The 20,091-nt window shown below is 45.6% G+C and overlaps 2 protein-coding genes across 2 annotated transcripts; both read right to left on the reverse strand.

Moving 5' to 3' along the window:
* Nucleotides 1-1,918: 1,918 nt before the first annotated feature.
* On the reverse strand, nucleotides 1,919-8,979 carry thumpd1 (THUMP domain containing 1). Its single transcript, XM_067440469.1, has 4 exons — nucleotides 8,652-8,979; nucleotides 4,380-4,545; nucleotides 4,005-4,253; nucleotides 1,919-2,405 (listed from the first exon to the last, which is right to left on the reverse strand). Exons 1-4 carry the CDS (start codon nucleotides 8,841-8,843, stop codon nucleotides 2,140-2,142), a joined length of 873 nt encoding a protein of 290 aa, XP_067296570.1. The 5' UTR covers nucleotides 8,844-8,979; the 3' UTR covers nucleotides 1,919-2,139.
* Nucleotides 8,980-11,919: 2,940 nt separating this feature from the next.
* eri2 (ERI1 exoribonuclease family member 2) lies at nucleotides 11,920-15,598 on the reverse strand (the record flags this gene model as incomplete). Its single annotated transcript, XM_067442369.1, has 9 exons — nucleotides 11,920-12,804; nucleotides 12,875-13,702; nucleotides 14,067-14,211; nucleotides 14,302-14,383; nucleotides 14,511-14,611; nucleotides 14,708-14,861; nucleotides 15,091-15,218; nucleotides 15,365-15,445; nucleotides 15,532-15,598. Coding segments are annotated over 9 exons (2,370 nt in total), but the record flags the coding sequence as incomplete, so codon positions are not given.
* Between the last annotated feature and the right edge of the window lie 4,493 nt (nucleotides 15,599-20,091).

Consider the following 20,091-nt stretch of genomic DNA (forward strand, 5'->3'; position numbering starts at 1 on the left):
ATGTAAAATAATAACAACTTCTCTTGTAATCTAAGTTTGTCCTCTTACAGACCTGAAAACTAGACAAATTATTTAAACTTGTGAGACTGTGTTAAATTTCACAGTGGCCTTAAGTTTTTTTTAAATTCAACTTCACGTGGCTAAAAGTGCCCCTAGTTGAAGAAACAGTCATATATAGATTAAAATATCATTGGTAAAACACACAGTATCCACACAAACATACATTAATCAAATTTCTTATTTCCTTCATTTGCTTTTAATTAGATTTTTTGTTATTTATCCATATCAACACCAGTTGCACCTGTTATTGTTCTTTATATTTGTTTATTGTATTGTCCTTCTTTATTATAAACTGTCAATATACATTTTATTTTACTACACACAAATACACAACATCGTTTTTTAATTGACAGACGCAACGTCATTATTCCTGTCAGGAATTCGGTTTTCTGAAAACTTAACAAATGTAGTTGTTTAGGATCTGTTGTTGTTAAGATCAACATATGATATGACACATAATGAATATTCACAAACTAATAGCGTAGCTTTAACGTTAATTACAAAGCATTACCGAAATAATATCAAATGCCGATCGTGTTATGAATGAGTCCGCGCGCGCGTTTAATGTTTAAAGTTTATTCGACGGACATCCGACAATCAGACGATCGCTTCCTCTCGGTTTACAATAAAAATAGCCGCTGTAAACATTGATGGCAAATGTTTATGAAGTTTAAAGCGATAAAGTGATGATGTTTTACCTGACAGGAGTTTGAGTCGCGCGCAGCTGCTGTGGGAGTATCGGGCACGAGCACCATCATCACCCCCTCTCGCGAACTTGCAGCTTCATTCAGTTATGGCTTTCATATTATACTACTTATATTTAATTTAATCCGTGGATATTCTTAGAGCTGTATTTCTGATAGCTAACGCATTTTATCCTTCACATAACGTTTTGAGAACATTATTAAAGACCAGAGAACAAACATTCATTCAATGTTACTGAAGAACGCTTTTCATAACTTTGGAAGAACGAGAACGTTGCAGGAACATTCCCTGTTATCTGACCTCTTCCAAAAGTACAATTCATAATAAATAATAGACGTTTCCAATACAGTCTGTTTTAGCAAGTGTGTTGATGAATGAAGATCACTCCTACAGCATCACAGATGGATCTTCTGGAAATCTGTCCATCCTAAGGAGGAGGAGGTGTTAAAGGTCACGCCACAGGCCATCAACACACTGCAGGAGCTGGCACACACACACACACACACACACACACACACACACACACACACACACACACACACACACACACACACACACACAGGTTAATGAAGAAGACATCTTAATTCATCAACACAAGAAGACATGTCTGTCTGAAGAAGAGTGAAATACCTGTGAATGCTCCTGTTCAATTAAACCCTAATGAAGTTAATATGAGTGTGTGTGTGTGTGTGTGTGTGTGTGTGTCTCTCTCACCTGCTGTGACCTGCTGGAAAGGTCACGCAGTGCAGGCTAATCTTCGTCTCCAGAGAGAGACACGGCTAATCACTATTGTTTCACAACACCGTGACCTTTAACACGACACTGACCCAGAGACGGCCTGCAGAGCCACACTGAATTATTTTATATCTCACAATTCAGACTTTTCCCCTCAGAATTATGATTATATATCTCACAATTCAGACTTTTCCCCTCAGAAATATGATTATATATCTCGCAATTCAGACTTTTCCCCTCAGAATTAAGAGTTTAAGTCAGTTACCCTTTTTATACTTTAGTGCTAATAAGCTTCCACAGACGTTTTGAGTGCACTATAAAAAAATACTTTTAAATAATAATGTTGTGAATGAATGTTATCCACAACTTCATATGCCACAGATGCTCTCACTAGAGATGTAAAATAGCAAATAAAATATATGACTTCAGTTGTTTTTATTTCATTTTGTCGTATTTTCAGAGGAGAACATGTTCAAAATAACACAAGAGTACCACACAAACACAGAGCAATAGAAGTAAAAACCAAGAACAGCGTACAGTGTGAAATCCTGCTGGCACTGAAAGGCAGCCTAAACACAAAAGCCTGGACACAAACGGTGTAAAAAGGGTTTAAAAACGCCACGTCTGTGCAGCCACAGTTCACTCAGGCTCCGCCTCCTTGCTCCCGTTGCCGGTGGAAACCTCGGCTCCCTCCGCCTTCTCCTGCGTCTGGTTGGCTGGTTCCTGTGCGCCTGTGCTCTGATTGGTGGGCTCTTTAGCCACTTCCTGCAGGTTGTACTTGCGGAAGAGTGTGTAGTCTGAGACGACGCTGACGCAGCAGACACTCTTGATGATCTCTATGATGATGCTCAGCTCAGGATTGGTCAGATCCACCTTATTCAGCGGGTTCATCTTCGCCACCAAACCTGAGAGAGACACACAGTGATCAGAAGTAGGGGTGTGACAGTTAGTATATAACCGTGAGACCGACGGTTATAATTAATCACCGTCATTAGAACTGTACAACCGCCAAAACTGTGTTATTAAAATATTTTTTACAAACATAAAAAAAAAAAAAAAACAGCACTCCGGGGGGAAATTGTATGAGCTGACGAGGGAAACGGAAATGTGGGTTGATGGTGTTGTAGCAGCTCGGTGAGGAGCTGAAGAACAAAGGGGATGACGACGGCATTTAGATGCAGGTGACCCCGCCCACGTCGTCCGCGCCATTGACCTTTCAGGCGTGAATAAAGGAGTCTTCAGCAGATGGCGCTAGAGTGCAATATCCCATAGTCATGTGTTGTACTGAGTGAACCGATTCGAGCTTTGTGACATGGTGCATTATCCTGCTGGAAGTAGCCATCAGAGGATGGGGTCATGGTGGTCATAAAGGGATGGACATGGTCAGAAACAATGCTCAGGTAGGCTGTGGCATTTAAACAATGGCCAATGGGCACTAAGGGGCCTAAAGTGAGCCAAGAAAACATCCCCCACACCATTACACCACCACCACCAGCCTGCACAGTGGGAACAAGGCATGATGGATCCATGTTCTCATTCTGTTTACGCCAAATTCTGACTCTACCATCTGAATGTCTCAACAGAAATCGAGACTCATCAGACCAGGCAACATTTCTCCAGTCTTCAACTGGCCAATTTTGGTGAGCTTGTGCAAATTGTCGCCTCTTTTTCCTATTTGTAGTGGAGATGAGTGGTACCCGGTGGGGTCTTCTGCTGGTATTGCCCATCCGCCTCAAGGTTGTGTGTGTTGTGGCTTCCCAAATGCTTTGCTGCATACCTCGGTTGTAACGAGTGGTTATTTCAGTCAAAGTTGCTCTTCTATCAGCTTGAATCAGTCGGCCCATTCTCCTCTGACCTCGAGCATCAACAAGGCATTTTCTCCCACAGGACTGCTGCAGACTGGATGCTCTTCCCTTTTCACACCATTCTTTGTAAACCCTAGAAATGGTTGTGTGTGAAAATCCCAGTAACTGAGCAGATTGGGAAATACTCAGACCGGCCCGTCTGGCACCAACAACCATGCCACGCTCAAAACGGCTTAAATCCCCTTTCTTTCCCATTCTGACATTCAGTTTGGAGTTCAGGAGATTGTCTTGACCAGGACCACACCCCTAATGCACTGAAGAACTGCCATGTGATTGGCTGATTAGATAATTGCATTAATGTGAAACGTGTATATGCTGTGGGCAGGTGACTTTCAGGCGTGAATAAAGAAGTCTTCAGCAGATGGCGCTAGAGCGCGATATCCCATAGTCATGTGTTGTACCGAGTGAACCGACTGAATGGGAACAGTATATGCATAACTCAATGTTTATAAGTGCTAATTTATCCAGTCTTTATGAGTGAGTATTTGAATCATTTACTCAAAAGATTTGTTTATAAACACGGATTCATCCAGTCTTTGTGTGTGTGTGTGTGTGTGTGTGTGTGTGTGTGTGTGTGTGTGTGTGTGTGTGTGTGTGTGTGTGTGTGTGTGTGTGTGTGTGTGTGTGTGTGAGACGCACCAGCGACGGCCTTGATGACGTCGTCTCTCTTGCTGTGGCTGCTGTTTCGGGCTTTGAAGCAGATCTGGTATGTGGCTCGCAGCGGAGCTTTGAACCAGCGCTGAAGATACTCGCTCAGGAACTTCTCCATGTCCTCCGCAAACGCTCGACACGTGCCGCTCACCGGAAGCATGCGCAGAATCACACGAGACTTCCTCTTCTTCGACTCATGAAGGTCTGAGAGAATATGATGGACCAGCTCCTCTGGGTCTGAGAGAGAGAGAGAGAGAGAGAGAGAGAGAGAGAGAGAGAGAGAGAGAGAGAGAGAGAGAGAGAGACAGAGTCATCCCCTGTTCCGCTGGAGCTCATCATGTGATGCTCTGATCAGACTCTCACCAACTCCATGGGTGCGGATAAACACGACGTTATTGGCTCCGCTGTCGACCACACTGAACCTCTGCTGATGAGTCTTCATGGACGACTGTATCTGAGACACTTCCTTCTTCAGCGCAGCCTCCGCATCTTCATCAGCCTCCTCATCCTCACTGAGGCTATCTGTGTGCTGGAACAAACGCACCACTGTAAACGCTACAGTAACTCATCTCTATAGGGCTCTAGATCTCTATAGGGCTCTAGACTACAGTAACTCATCTCTATAGGGCTCTAGACTACAGTAACTCATCTCTATAGGGTTCTAGACTACAGTAACTCATCTCTATAGGGCTCTAGACTACAGTAACTCATCTCTATAGGGTTCTAGACTACAGTAACTCATCTCTATAGGGCTCTAGACTACAGTAACTCATCTCTATAGGGCTCTAGATCTCTATAGGGCTCTAGACTACAGTAACTCATCTCTATAGGGCTCTAGACCTCTATAGGGCTCTAGACTACAGTAACTCATCTCTATAGGGCTCTAGATCTCTATAGGGCTCTAGACTACAGTAACTCATCTCTATAGGGCTCTAGACCTCTGTAGGACCCAAGACTACAGTAACCCATCTCTATAGGGCTCTAGACCTCTATAGGACCCATGACTACAGTAACTCATCTCTATAGGGCTCTAGACCTATATAGGACCCAAGACTACAGTAACTCATCTCTATAGGGCTCTAGACTACAGTAACTCATCTCTATAGGGCTCTAGACCTCTATAGGACCCAAGACTACAGTAACTCATCTCTATAGGGCTCTAGACTACAGTAACTCATCTCTATAGGGCTCTAGACCTCTATAGGGCTCTAGACTACAGTAACTCATCTCTATAGGGCTCTAGATCTCTATAGGGCTCTAGACTACAGTAACTCATCTCTATAGGGCTCTAGACCTCTGTAGGGCTCTAGACTACAGTAACTCATCTCTATAGGGCTCTAGATCTCTATAGGGCTCTAGACTACAGTAACTCATCTCTATAGGGCTCTAGACCTCTGTAGGACCCAAGACTACAGTAACTCATCTCTATAGGGCTCTAGACCTCTAAAGGACCCATGACTACAGTAACTCATCTCTATAGGGCTCTAGACCTATATAGGACCCAAGACTACAGTAACTCATCTCTATAGGGCTCTAGACTACAGTAACTCATCTCTATAGGGCTCTAGACTATAGTTACTCATCTCTATAGGGCTCTAGACTACAGTAACTCATCTCTATAGGGCTCTAGACTACAGTAACTCATCTCTGTAGGACCCAAGACTACAGTAACTCATCTCTATAGGGCTCTAGACTACAGTAACTCATCTCTATAGGGCTCTAGACCTCTATAGGACCCAAGACTACAGTAACTCATCTCTATAGGGCTCTAGACTACAGTAACTCATCTCTATAGGGCTCTAGACTACAGTAACTCATCTCTATAGGGCTCTAGACTACAGTAACTCATCTCTATAGGGCTCTAGACTACAGTAACTCATCTCTATAGGGCTCTAGACTACAGTAACTCATCTCTATAGGGCTCTAGACTACAGTAACTCATCTCTATAGGGCTCTAGACTACATTAACCAATCTCTATAGGGCTCTAGACTACAGTAACTCATCTCTGTAGGGCTCTAGACTACAGTAACTAAGCTCTATAGGGCTCTAGACTACATTAACCCATCTCTGTAGGGCTCTAGACTACAGTAACTCATCTCTGTAGGGCTCTAGACTACAGTAACTCATCTTTATAGGGCTCTAGACTACAGTAACTCATCTCTATAGGGCTCTAGACTACAGTAACTCATCTCTATAGGGCTCTAGACTACAGTAACCCATCTCTATAGGACTCTAGACTACAGTAACCCATCTCTATAGGGCTCTAGACTACAGTAACCCATCTCTATAGGGCTCTAGACTACAGTAACCCATCTCTATAGGGCTCTAGACTACAGTAACTCATCTCTATAGGGCTCTAGACTACAGTAACTCATCTCTATAGAGCTCTAGACTACAGTAACTCATCTCTATAGGGCTCTAGACTACAGTAACTCATCTCTATAGGGCTCTAGACCTCTGTAGGACCCAAGACTACAGTAACTCATCTCTATAGGGCTCTAGACTACAGTAACCCATCTCTATAGGGCTCTAGACTACAGTAACTCATCTCTATAGGGCTCTAGACTACAGTAACCCATCTTTATAGGGCTCTAGACTACAGTAACTCATCTCTATAGGGCTCTAGACTACAGTAACTCATCTCTATAGGGCTCTAGACTACAGTAACCCATCTCTATAGGGCTCTAGACTACAGTAACCCATCTCTATAGGGCTCTAGACTACAGTAACCCATCTCTATAGGGCTCTAGACTATAGTTACTCATCTCTATAGGGCTCTAGACCTCTATAGGGCTCTAGACTACAGTAACTCATCTCTATAGGGCTCTAGACTACAGTAACTCATCTCTATAGGGCTCTAGACTACAGTAACTCATCTCTATAGGGCTCTAGACTACAGTAACTCATCTCTATAGGGCTCTAGACTACAATAACCCATGTCTATAGGGCTCTAGACTACAGTAACTCATATCTATAGGGCTCTAGACTACAGTAACCCATCTCTATAGGGCTCTAAACTACAGTAACTCATCTCTACAGGGCTCTAGACTACAGTAACTCATCTCTATAGGGCTCTAGACTACAGTATCTCATCTCTATAGGGCTCTAGACTACAGTAACTCATCTCTATAGGGCTCTAGACTACAGTAACCCATCTCTATAGGGCTCTAGACTACAGTAACCCATCTCTATAGGGCTCTAGACTACAGTAACCCATCTCTATAGGGCTCTAGACTACAGTAACCCATATCTATAGGGCTCTAGACTACAGTAACCCATCTCTATAGGGCTCTAGACTACAGTAACTCATCTCTATAGGGCTCTAGACTACAGTAACTCATCTCTATAGGGCTCTAGACTACAGTAACCCATCTCTATAGGGCTCTATAGAGCTCTAGACTACAGTAACTCATCTCTATAGGGTTCTAGACTACAGTAACTCATCTCTATAGGGCTCTAGACTACCGTAACTCATCTCTATAGGGTTCTAGACTACAGTAACTCATCTCTATAGGGCTCTAGACTACAGTAACTCATCTCTATAGGGTTCTAGGCTACAGTAACTCATCTCTATAGGGCTCTAGACTAAAGTAACTCATCTCTATAGGGTTCTAGACTACAGTAACTCATCTCTATAGGGCTCTAGACTACAGTAACTCATCTCTATAGGGTTCTAGACTACAGTAACTCATCTCTATAGGGCTCTAGACTACAGTAACTCATCTCTATAGGGTTCTAGACTACAGTAACTCATCTCTATAGAGCTCTAGACTACAGTAACTCATCTCTATAGGGTTCTAGACTACAGTAACTCATCTCTATAGGGCTCTAGACTACAGTAACTCATCTCTATAGGGTTCTAGACTACAGTAACCCATATCTATAGGGCTCTAGACTACAGTAACCCATCTCTATAGGGCTCTAGACTACAGTAACTCATCTCTATAGGGCTCTAGACTACATTAACTCATCTCTATAGGGCTCTAGACTACAGTAACCCATCTCTATAGGGCTCTATAGAGCTCTAGACTACAGTAACTCATCTCTATAGGGTTCTAGACTACAGTAACTCATCTCTATAGGGCTCTAGACTACAGTAACTCATCTCTATAGGGTTCTAGACTACAGTAACTCATCTCTATAGGGCTCTAGACTACAGTAACTCATCTCTATAGGGTTCTAGGCTACAGTAACTCATCTCTATAGGGCTCTAGACTAAAGTAACTCATCTCTATAGGGTTCTAGACTACAGTAACTCATCTCTATAGGGCTCTAGACTACAGTAACTCATCTCTATAGGGTTCTAGACTACAGTAACTCATCTCTATAGGGCTCTAGACTACAGTAACTCATCTCTATAGGGTTCTAGACTACAGTAACTCATCTCTATAGAGCTCTAGACTACAGTAACTCATCTCTATAGGGTTCTAGACTACAGTAACTCATCTCTATAGGGCTCTAGACTACAGTAACTCATCTCTATAGGGTTCTAGACTACAGTAACTCATCTCTATAGGGCTCTAGACTACAGTAACCCATCTCTATAGGGCTCTAGACTACAGTAACTCATCTCTATAGGGCTCTAGACTACAGTAACTCATCTCTGTAGGGTTAGGTTAGGTGATGCTGCTCACCTGCTCAGGTCCGTAGAGCGCGTCCGCGTACTCGTTGAGGAGGCTGAAGGCTTCGCTCGTGCACTTGCGCTCGTTCATGTTGCAGGTGATCAGCACCCCCTGCGCGCCCACCTCCAGCTCACGGGAGCCCCTCTGTTTCTTGTGCGCGTGCCCGCCGAAGCGCTTCCTGCTCCTCTTGCGCGTGTCCGACATGTGCGCTTTATCCAACTGAGAATATAACAATATAATAATAACGTGCCGGAGAAACGCAGGCGATGTAAGCGCGTGTGTTTGGTTCAGTCGCGCTTCAAGCTCTCCACAGAACCCGTCATACAGGGCCACATATGGGACATCTCATTACCAAACGCGTTTGACGCCATTTCAAAATAAAGGTCATTTTTTGGTGTTGTATCATTTCACACTTCTGCGACACAATGCAACGCGTAGCCAAAATGTGAAATCCACACACAATACCGTTTTAAAAACCAGGATATGTGTCCTAATCATATCAAGAGAAAAAAATGCAAATAAGTCATAAATAAATATTAACGCTCTTAGTGTGAGATAATCTTCCTAATGTGGGGCACTGAAAGATCAACGAGGCTCTTACAAGACTTTGAGTTAATATATCTTAATTAGATAAAATTATACAACTTACAAAGAGTAGTCAAAACACATCTAATATAACTTTATTGTTTACTTCATTAAAGTGCACTAATAATAATAATAATAATAATAATAATAATAATAATAATAATAATAATAATAAGCATGCTTATTTTTAATTATCAAAATGACAATATAATAATTTTTCTAGTCTACTAGTTGATTTTAGTCTCATATTCTCATATTTTATTTCTTTACAGACAATGGCCATTTCTGTAATTATTGCACTAAGTTAATATTTAATTAGGCTGCTTAAATATACACATGAATATATGAATATATCCTCGCTCAAGCACATGTGCAAAGCACCAGCAAAACTTAGTGTCAAAAAATAACAAGGACACATTTTAATATTTTAAGGGGTGGTTGATGTGGTTGATTGCCCTCTTTACCAGATGTAAATTATCTGATCTGTGTGTGTGTGTGTGTGTGTGTGTGTGTGTGTGTGTGTGTGTGTGTGTGTGTGTGTGTGTGTGTGTGAAGTGTCAGCTCAAAATACCCCACAGGAAGAGAGCGGAGCTTCAAGAGATCGTGTTAACAGCACTGATTACCTCTCACACTCAATTCAATTCAGCTTTATTGGCATGACTGTCGGATAGTACAATGTTGCGAAAGCAATAAACATGTAACAACTTATACAGGTACAGATATCTAAATACAACATATAATTAAAGAAAGAGAAAAAAAAACATACATTGCTATATTGTAAATATATTATGACATAACTTAATACGTTTTAAAATACAGGTTAAATGGTTACAGAGAGTTGACTACAGTAATGGTTACACTCTCACACTCACTCATTCATTCTCACACTCACTCACTCTCACTCTTACACTCTCTCACTCTTACACTCACACACTCTCACTCTTACTCACTCCCTCTCACTCACTCACCCACTCTTACACTCACTCCCTCTCACTCACTCTTACACTCACTCCCTCTCACTCTTACTCACTCCCTCTCACTCACTCACCCACTCTTACACTCACTCCCTCTCACTCACTCTTACACTCACTCCCTCGTACACTCTTACACTCACTCCCTCTCACTCACTCTTACACTCACTCCCTCGTACACTCTTACACTCACTCCCTCTCACTCTTACACTCACTCCCTCGTACACTCTTACACTCACTCCCTTTCACACCCACTCCCTCTCACTCTTACACTCACTCCCTCTCACTCTTACACTCACTCCCTCGTACACTCTTACACTCACTCCCTCGTACACTCTTACACTCACTCCCTCTCACTCTTACACTCACTCCCTCTCACTCTTACACTCACTCCCTTTCACACCCACTCCCTCTCACTCTTACACTCACTCCCTCTCACTCTTACACTCACTCCCTCGTACACTCTTACACTCACTCCCTCTCACTCTTACACTCACTCCCTCTCACTCTTACACTCACTCCCTTTCACACCCACTCCCTCTCACTCTTACACTCACTCCCTCTCACTCTTACACTCACTCCCTCTCACTCACACTAACTCTTGCACTCCCTCTCACTCTTACACTCACTCCCTCGTACACTCTTACACTCACTCCCTCTCACTCTTACACTCACTCCCTCTCACTCACACTAACTCTTGCACTCCCTCTCACTCTTACACTCACTCCCTCGTACACTCTTACACTCACTCCCTCTCACTCTTACACTCACTCCCTCTCACTCTTACACTCACTCACTCTTACACTCACTCCCTCTCACTCTTACACTCACTCCCTCTCACTCCCTCTCACTCTTACACTCACTCCCTCTCACTCTTACACTCACTCCCTCTCACTCTTACACTCACTCCCTCTCACTCCCACTCCCTCTCACTCTTACACTCACTCCCTCTCACTCTTACGCTCACTCACTCTCACACTCACTCACTCACTCCCTCTCACTCTTACACTCACTCCCTCTCACTCTTACACTCACTCCCTCTCACTCTTACACTCACTCCCTCTCACTCTTACACTCACTCCCTCTCACTCTTACACTCACTCACTCACTCTTACACTCACTCACTCTTACACTCACTCCCTCTCACTCTTACACTCACTCCCTCTCACTCTTACACTCACTCCCTCTCACTCACTCTTACACTCACTCCCTCTCACTCTTACACTCACTCCCTCTCACTCACTCTTACACTCACTCCCTCTCACTCACTCTTACACTCACTCCCTCTCACTCTTACACTCACTCCCTCTCACTCTTACACTCACTCCCTCTCACTCTTACACTCACTCCCTCTCACTCTTACACTCACTCACTCTTACACTCACTCACTCTTACACTCACTCCCTCTCACTCTTACACTCACTCACTCTTACACTCACTCCCTCTCACTCTTACACTCACTCCCTCTCACTCTTACACTCACTCACTCTTACACTCACTCCCTCTCACTCTTACACTCACTCCCTCTCACTCTTACGCTCACTCACTCTCACACTCACTCACTCACTAACTCTTGCACTCACTCTCACCCACTCTCACTCTTACACTCTTTCACTCTCACTTTTACACTCACTCACTCACTCACTCTTACACTAACTCACTCTCACTCACACACTCACTCACTCCCTCTCCCTCACTCTCACTCACACACTTACACTCACTCACTCTTATACTCACTCTCACACTCACTCTCACACACACAGGAGAATGAACATAGACAGCTTATCATAGCATGCATCCCTTTATTTCCACAGTGATTGATTGGTCAGCGGAGGGCTCTGAGCCAGGTCTGTGCTGGTCTGTACTGGTTCTGCTGCAGTAATGCGGACTCCCACTGGAAGAACTGGCAGCCCTGGTGCGTGTGCCGTCGGGCGGGGCAGCAGTAAAACCCTCGGCCGTGATTGGGTCCGCCATTTCCCACCGACAGACGCCGAGCCCGCCGGCCACAGCCACACAGGGGTGCGGTCCTCTTCACCGAGAGAGGGGGGCGGAGCTTAGAGGTGGGCGTGTCTGTGTAAATGCTGAAGGGGGCGGAGTTAGGGGGGCAGGGCTTAGAGGTGGGTGGGTTTGTGGAAACGCGTAAGGGGGCGGAGTGAAGGGGGAGGGGCTTAGAGATGGGTAGGGCTGTGGAAATGCTGAAGGGGGCGGAGTGAGGTGGGCGGGTCTTAGAGATGGGCGGGTCTGTGTAAACGCTGAAGGGGGCGGAGCTATGTCCGAGGAAGCGTGAGAGAGGTCCGTACGGGTCGGTGCGCGGGAGCGGCTTCGGCGTTTTAAACACAGCTGCAGAAATAGAGGCGGTGTTCTCATTAGGCTCCGCCCCCAGAGGGACAACATCACAGGACACAGGCTCTGCCCCCAGAGGGACCGCATCATAGGCCACAGGCTCCGCCTCCCGATGGACCGCATCATAGGAGACAGGCTCCGCCCCCAGAGGGACCGCATCATAGGAGACCTCCTCGGTCAGCAGGACTCCGTCCGTCCAGCACGATTCGGGAGTCTCTGGGTCGTAGGTCGTGTCTGAAAGCCCAGCTAGTGCGGTGGTGGATGTACTCGAGAGGAGTGTGTGTGGCGTCACAAGAGCCTGACACACTCTCGTCTGCGCTTCGGATCGACACTTACTCGTCTGCGCTTCGGATCGACACACACTCGTCTGTGGAGTCACAAGAGCCCGACACACACTCGTCTGCGCTTCGGATCGGCACACACTCGTCTGTGGAGTCACAAGAGCCCGACACACACTCGTCTGCGCTTCGGATCGGCACACACTCGTCTGTGGAGTCACAAGAGCCCGACACACACTCGTCTGCGCTTCGGATCGGCACACACTCGTCTGCGGAGTCACAAGAGCCCGACACACACTCGTCTGCGCTTCGGATCGACACACACTCGTCTGCGCTTCGGATCGACACACACTCGTCTGCGGAGTCACAAGAGCCCGACACACACTCGGCTGCGCTTCGGATCGGCACACACTCTTCTGCGCTTCGGATCGGCACACACTCGTCTGCGCTTCGGATCGACACACACTCGTCTGCGCTTCGGATCGACACACACTCTTCTGCGCTTCGGATCGGCACACACTCTTCTGCGCTTCGGATCGGCACACACTCGTCTGCGCTTCGGATCGACACACACTCGTCTGCGCTTCGGATCGACACACACTCTTCTGCGCTTCGGATTGGCACACACTCTTCTGCGCTTCGGATCGACACACACTCGTCTGCGCTTCGGATCGGCACACACTCGTCTGCGCTTCGGATCGACACACACTCTTCTGCGCTTCGGATCGGCACACACTCGTCTGCGCTTCGGATCGACACACACTCGTCTGCGGAGTCACAAGAGCCCGACACACACTCGTCTGCGCTTCGGATCGGCACACACTCTTCTGCGCTTCGGATCGGCACACACTCTTCTGCGCTTCGGATCGGCACACACTCGTCTGCGCTTCAGATCGACACACACTCGCTTTGGACTTCACCTGAGAGACAGACACACAGATGCTGCTTTAAAGGGATAGTTCACTTTAAAATGAAAATGCTGTCATCCTTTACTCTTCCTCAAGTTGTTTCAGACCTGTATGAGTTTCTTTCTTCATGTCAGTAACAGTAACTGGAGCCGTTGACTTCTATAGTAGAGAAAAAAAATACTGTAGAAGTCAACGGCTCCAGTTACTGTTACTGACATTCTTCAAAATATCTCCCCTTGTGTTCAGCTGAAGAAAGAAACTCATACAGGTCTGAAACAACTAGAGGTTGAGTAAAGAATGACAGAATATTCATTTTAAAGTTAACTATCCCCTTAAATGAGCCTCAGCGCTGGCTCCTGATTGGCTGGGATGTCATGCAGGGGCGGAGTCACACTCACCCGCCGCAGAGACTTTGTTATGGTCAGCAGACAGCCATCACACACCATCTGCCACGCTAGAAGAGCAGTGTTCCTCGCATCCACCAGACCTACACACACACACACACACGTCAGAGAGCGAGAGTGAGGGGTGTGTGTGTGTGTGTGTATGTGTGTGTGATCAGTGTGTGTGTGTGTACCCGAATGCTCTCGTCCTGTGAACTGGATGCCGAGGTCCAGCAAGGCTCCTCTCAGGCCTTTGGGCTTTCTGTTATAGAAGAGCTGACAGACCAGAGTCAAACACACTTTACCAATTCATAATGATGTCTGTGTGTGTGTGTGTGTGTGTGTGTGTGTGTGTGTGTGTGTGTGTGTGTGTGTGTGTGTGTGTGTGTGTGTGTGTGTGTACCCTGTATGTGGCCCGTAGGTCGATCCAGCTCTTCAGAGCTTCAGGAACTCTCAACTGCTTCCGTTTGCACTCGTACAGCAAACAAACGCCCAAATCCCAATCTACATCAACACATACACACACACACACACACACACATATATTACTAATGATCCTACATGAGACAGACAGTCGAGCCGTGAATGAGTCGATCTCACCTGACCATGTGACAAAAGCACAGGGGTGTCCGGAGGGGGCGGAGGCAGTGCTGTCCATCTCAAAGGCCACGCCCCTTTCCTGCTGGAGGCGGAGTAGCCAGCGCACAAATCTGGACAGGCAGATGTGAAGGGGAGGGGCGGAGTCCACCTGATCCTGTCAGCCAATCACAGGGTCAGAAACACACACACACACACACACACACACACACTCGCTCTCTCTCTCTCTCACACACATCCTCTCTCTCACACAGACACACACTTTCGCGCTCTCGTTCGCTCTCTCTCTCTCTCTCTCTCTCTCTCTCTCTCTCTCTCTCTCTCTCTCTCACACACACACACACACACACACACACACACACACACACACACACACACACACACACCTGTGTGATGCCTGTGAGCTGCGTGCAGAAGTCTGATAGCACCGGACGCTCCTGCGGCTGGACGAACGTGTGGAACTCAGACTCGATCTCTCCACTCGACACATTCAGCAGCACAGCTGGGAACTCAACTGAGGAGGAGCAACACGTTCAGAACACACACACACACACACACACACACACACACACACACACACACACACACACACACACACACACACACACACACACACACACACACACACACACACACACACACACACACAGCAGGACTCACTGATCTCCTGTCCGGAGCTGTTCTTCTCTCTCCAGCACGTGGACTCAAAGTCAATGATGATCAGGAAGGAGAAGCGCTGCTCTGAGGAACACACAGCAGAGTCAACGAGGACCATCACACACACACACACACACACACACACACACACACACAAAAGAGGCTCTTACTGCGGACACACGGATGGGCTCCAGACGACTGACGGCGCCTCCGGATCAAACCCAGCTCTCTGACAACAACAACAACACATTACACACACACAAACAAACACAAATATATATATATAAAAACACACACACACACACGTGTATACACACACACACACACACACACACACACAAAGGACTTCTTGACAGAGCAGCCTCAAGTGTCAGACAGTACTGTAGGTCACAACATGCGGAGGTTTGTTTATTAAGCGAGCAGGGCAACCACCCAGTAGAGCATTACAATAATCTATCTATCTATCTATCTATCTATCTATCTATCTATCTATCTATCTATCTATCTATCTATCTATCTATCTATCTATCTATCTATCTATCTATCTATCTATCTATCTATCTATCTATCTATCTATCTATCATGGACCAGCTGGAGTTTGTTTATTAAGCGAGCAGGGCAACCACCCAGTAGAGCATTACAGTAATCTAGCCTTGAGCTCATGAACGCATCGACTAACGGTTCAGCATTTGGCACTGAGAGCATGTGCCGTAATTTAGAGATATCTTTAAGATGGATACGGTCTAAATCCGGTCTGGAAATCCTCACAGATACCATTTCTTTCTAAAAAGGAGCATAGTAGTGAAGACACGGCCTTTTCTAGTGTTTTTGACAGAAACGGCATACATGTTGTTGATTTGGATGATTTAACAAGTTTAGCCAATTCTTCTCCTACTATAGCAGTGAATGAGTGTGTGTGTGTGTTCTCCTATAGCAGTGAATGAGTGTGTGTTCTCCTATAGCAGTGAATGAGTGTGTGTTCTCCTATAGCAGTGAATGAGTGTGTGTTTTCCTATAGCAGTGAATGAGTGTGTGTGTGTGTTCTCCTATAGCAGTGTGTGTGTGTGTGTGTTCTCCTATAGCAGTGAATGAGTGTGTGTGTGTGTGTTCTCCTATAGCAGTGAGTGTGTGTGTTCTCCTATAGCAGTGAATGAGTGTGTGTTCTCCTATAGCAGTGAATGAGTGTGTGTTTTCCTATAGCAGTGTGTGTGTGTGTGTGTTCTCCTATAGCAGTGTGTGTGTGTGTGTGTGTGTGTTCTCCTATAGCAGTGAGTGTGTGTGTTCTCCTATAGCAGTGAATGAGTGTGTGTGTGTGTTCTCCTATAGCAGTGAATGAGTGTGTGTTCTCCTATAGCAGTGAATGAGTGTGTGTTCTCCTATAGCAGTGAATGAGTGTGTGTTTTCCTATAGCAGTGTGTGTGTGTGTGTGTGTGTTCTCCTATAGCAGTGAGTGTGAGTGTGTGTTCTCCTATAGCAGTGAATGAGTGTGTGTGTGTGTTCTCCTATAGCAGTGAGTGTGAGTGTGTGTTCTCCTATAGCAGTGAATGAGTGTGTGTTTTCCTATAGCAGTGAATGAGTGTGTGTTCTCCTATAGCAGTGAATGAGTGTGTGTTCTCCTATAGCAGTGAATGAGTGTGTGTTCTCCTATAGCAGTGAATGAGTGTGTGTTCTCCTATAGCAGTGAATGAGTGTGTGTTCTCCTATAGCAGTGAATGAGTGTGTGTTCTCCTATAGCAGTGAATGAGTGTGTGTTCTCCTATAGCAGTGAATGAGTGTGTGTTCTCCTATAGCAGTGAATGAGTGTGTGTTTTCCTATAGCAGTGAATGAGTGTGTGTGTGTGTTCTCCTATAGCAGTGAGTGTGAGTGTGTGTTCTCCTATAGCAGTGAATGAGTGTGTGTTTTCCTATAGCAGTGAATGAGTGTGTGTGTGTGTTCTCCTATAGCAGTGAGTGTGAGTGTGTGTTCTCCTATAGCAGTAAATGAGTGTGTGTGTGTGTGTTCTCCTATAGCAGTGAGTGTGAGTGTGTGTTCTCCTATAGCAGTGTGTGTGTGTGTGTGTGTGTGTTCTCCTATAGCAGTGTGTGTGTGTGTTCTCCTATAGCAGTGAGTGTGAGTGTGTGTTCTCCTATAGCAGTGTGTGTGTGTGTGTGTGTGTGTTCTCCTATAGCAGTGAGTGTGTGTTCTCCTATAACAGTGAGTGTGTGTGTGTGTTCTCCTATAACAGTGAGTGTGTGTGTGTGGGTGTGTGTTCTCCTATAGCAGTGTGTGTGTGTGTGTGTGTGTGTGTGGGTGTGTGTTCTCCTATAGCAGTGTGTGTGTGTGTGTGTGTGTGTGTGTGTGTTCTCCTATAACAGTGAGTGTGTGTGTGTGGGTGTGTGTTCTCCTATAGCAGTGTGTGTGTGTGTGTGGGTGTGTGTTCTCCTATAGCAGTGAATGAGTGTGTGTTCTCCTATAGCAGTGAATGAGTGTGTGTTCTCCTATAGCAGTGAATGAGTGTGTGTTCTCCTATAGCAGTGAATGAGTGTGTGTTCTCCTATAGCAGTGAATGAGTGTGTGTTTTCCTATAGCAGTGAATGAGTGTGTGTTTTCCTATAGCAGTGCATGAGTGTGTGTGTGTGTTCTCCTATAGCAGTGAGTGTGAGTGTGTGTTCTCCTATAGCAGTAAATGAGTGTGTGTGTGTGTGTTCTCCTATAGCAGTGAGTGTGAGTGTGTGTTCTCCTATAGCAGTGAGTGTGAGTGTGTGTTCTCCTATAGCAGTGAATGAGTGTGTGTTTTCCTATAGCAGTGAATGAGTGTGTGTTCTCCTATAGCAGTGAATGAGTGTGTGTTCTCCTATAGCAGTGAATGAGTGTGTGTTTTCCTATAGCAGTGAATGAGTGTGTGTGTGTGTTCTCCTATAGCATTGAGTGTGAGTGTGTGTTCTCCTATAGCAGTAAATGAGTGTGTGTGTGTTCTCCTATAGCAGTGAGTGTGAGTGTGTGTTCTCCTATAGCAGTGTGTGTGTGTGTGTGTTCTCCTATAGCAGTGTGTGTGTGTGTTCTCCTATAGCAGTGAGTGTGAGTGTGTGTTCTCCTATAGCAGTGTGTGTGTGTGTGTGTGTGTGTTCTCCTATAGCAGTGAGTGTGTGTTCTCCTATAACAGTGAGTGTGTGTGTGTGTTCTCCTATAACAGTGAGTGTGTGTGTGTGGGTGTGTGTTCTCCTATAGCAGTGTGTGTGTGTGTGTGTGTGTGTGTGTGTGTGGGTGTGTGTTCTCCTATAGCAGTGTGTGTGTGTGTGTGTGTGTGTGTGTGTGTGTGTGTTCTCCTATAACAGTGAGTGTGTGTGTGTGGGTGTGTGTTCTCCTATAGCAGTGTGTGTGTGTGTGTGTGTGGGTGTGTGTTCTCCTATAGCAGTGTGTGTGTGTGTGTGTTCTCCTATAGCAGTGTGTGGGTGTGTGTGGGTGTGTGTGTGTTCTCCTATAGCAGTGTGTGTGTGTGGGTGTGGGTGTGTGTTCTCCTATAGCAGTGTGTGTGTGTGGGTGTGGGTGTGTGTTCTCCTATAGCAGTGTGTGTGTGTGGGTGTGTGTTCTCCTATAGCAGTGTGTGTGGGTGTGTGTTCTCCTATAGCAGTGTGTGTGTGTGTGTGTGTGTGTGTGTGTGTGTGTTCTCCTATAACAGTGAGTGTGTGTGTGTGGGTGTGTGTTCTCCTATAGCAGTGTGTGTGTGTGTGTGTGTGTGTGTGTGTGTGTGTGTGTTCTCCTATAGCAGTGTGTGTGTGTGTGTGTGTGTGTGTGTTCTCCTATAGCAGTGTGTGTGTGTGTGTGTGTGTGTGTGTGTGTGTGTTCTCCTATAGCAGTGTGTGTGTGTGTGTGTGTGTGTGTGTGTGTGTGTTCTCCTATAGCAGTGTGTGTGGGTGTGTGTGTGTGTGTGTGTTCTCCTATAGCAGTGTGTGTGGGTGTGTGTTCTCCTATAGCAGTGTGTGTGTGTGTGTGTGTGTGTGTGTGTGTGTGTGTGTGTGTGTTCTCCTATAGCAGTGTGTGTGTGTGTGTGTGTGTTCTCCTATAGCAGTGTGTGTGGGTGTGTGTTCTCCTATAGCAGTGTGTGTGTGTGTGTGTGTGTGTGTGTGTGTGTTCTCCTATAGCAGTGTGTGTGTGTGTGTGTGTGTGTGTGTGTGTTCTCCTATAGCAGTGTGTGTGTGTGTGTGTGTGTGTGTGTGTTCTCCTATAGCAGTGTGTGTGGGTGTGTGTTCTCCTATAGCAGTGTGTGTGTGTGTGTGTGTGTGTGTGTTCTCCTATAACAGTGAGTGTGTGTGTGTGGGTGTGTGTTCTCCTATAGCAGTGTGTGTGTGTGTGTGTGTGTGTGTTCTCCTATAGCAGTGTGTGTGTGTGTGTGTGTGTGTGTGTGTTCTCCTATAGCAGTGTGTGTGTGTGTGTGTGTGTGTGTGTTCTCCTATAGCAGTGAATGAGTGTAATTTTTCCTCAGTGACCCTGCAGTGCTCTGTCTGAAGTGATACTGTAATAGACGGCTGCATGGTTATAATTTTATTCCTAATATTATCAATCTTACTAGTAAAGAAGTTCATAAAGTCATTACTGCTGTGCTGTTAACAAACGTCAGAAGCTGAAGCTTTATTTTTTGATAATTTAGCTACTGTATCGAATAAATACTTAGGGTTGTGTTTGTTTTCTTCTAAGAGAGTTGAGAAATAAGCAGATCTAGCAGTTTTTATGGCCTTTCTGTATGCCATCA

The sequence above is a fragment of the Pseudorasbora parva genome, chromosome 4 (genome assembly GCF_024679245.1).
Source record: "Pseudorasbora parva isolate DD20220531a chromosome 4, ASM2467924v1, whole genome shotgun sequence".
Taxonomy (NCBI): Eukaryota; Metazoa; Chordata; class Actinopteri; order Cypriniformes; family Gobionidae; genus Pseudorasbora; species Pseudorasbora parva.

Coding starts and splice junctions, on each gene's coding strand:
- thumpd1 (XM_067440469.1), bottom strand. CDS start 8,843: ATGTCGGACACGCGCAAGAGGAGCAGGAAGCGCTTCGGCGGGCACGCG. Junction 4,254..4,379: donor TATCCGCACCCATGGAGTTG/GTGAGAGTCTGA, acceptor TCTCTCTCTCAG/ACCCAGAGGAGCTGGTCCAT. Junction 2,406..4,004: donor CGTCATCAAGGCCGTCGCTG/GTGCGTCTCACA, acceptor TGTCTCTCTCAG/GTTTGGTGGCGAAGATGAAC.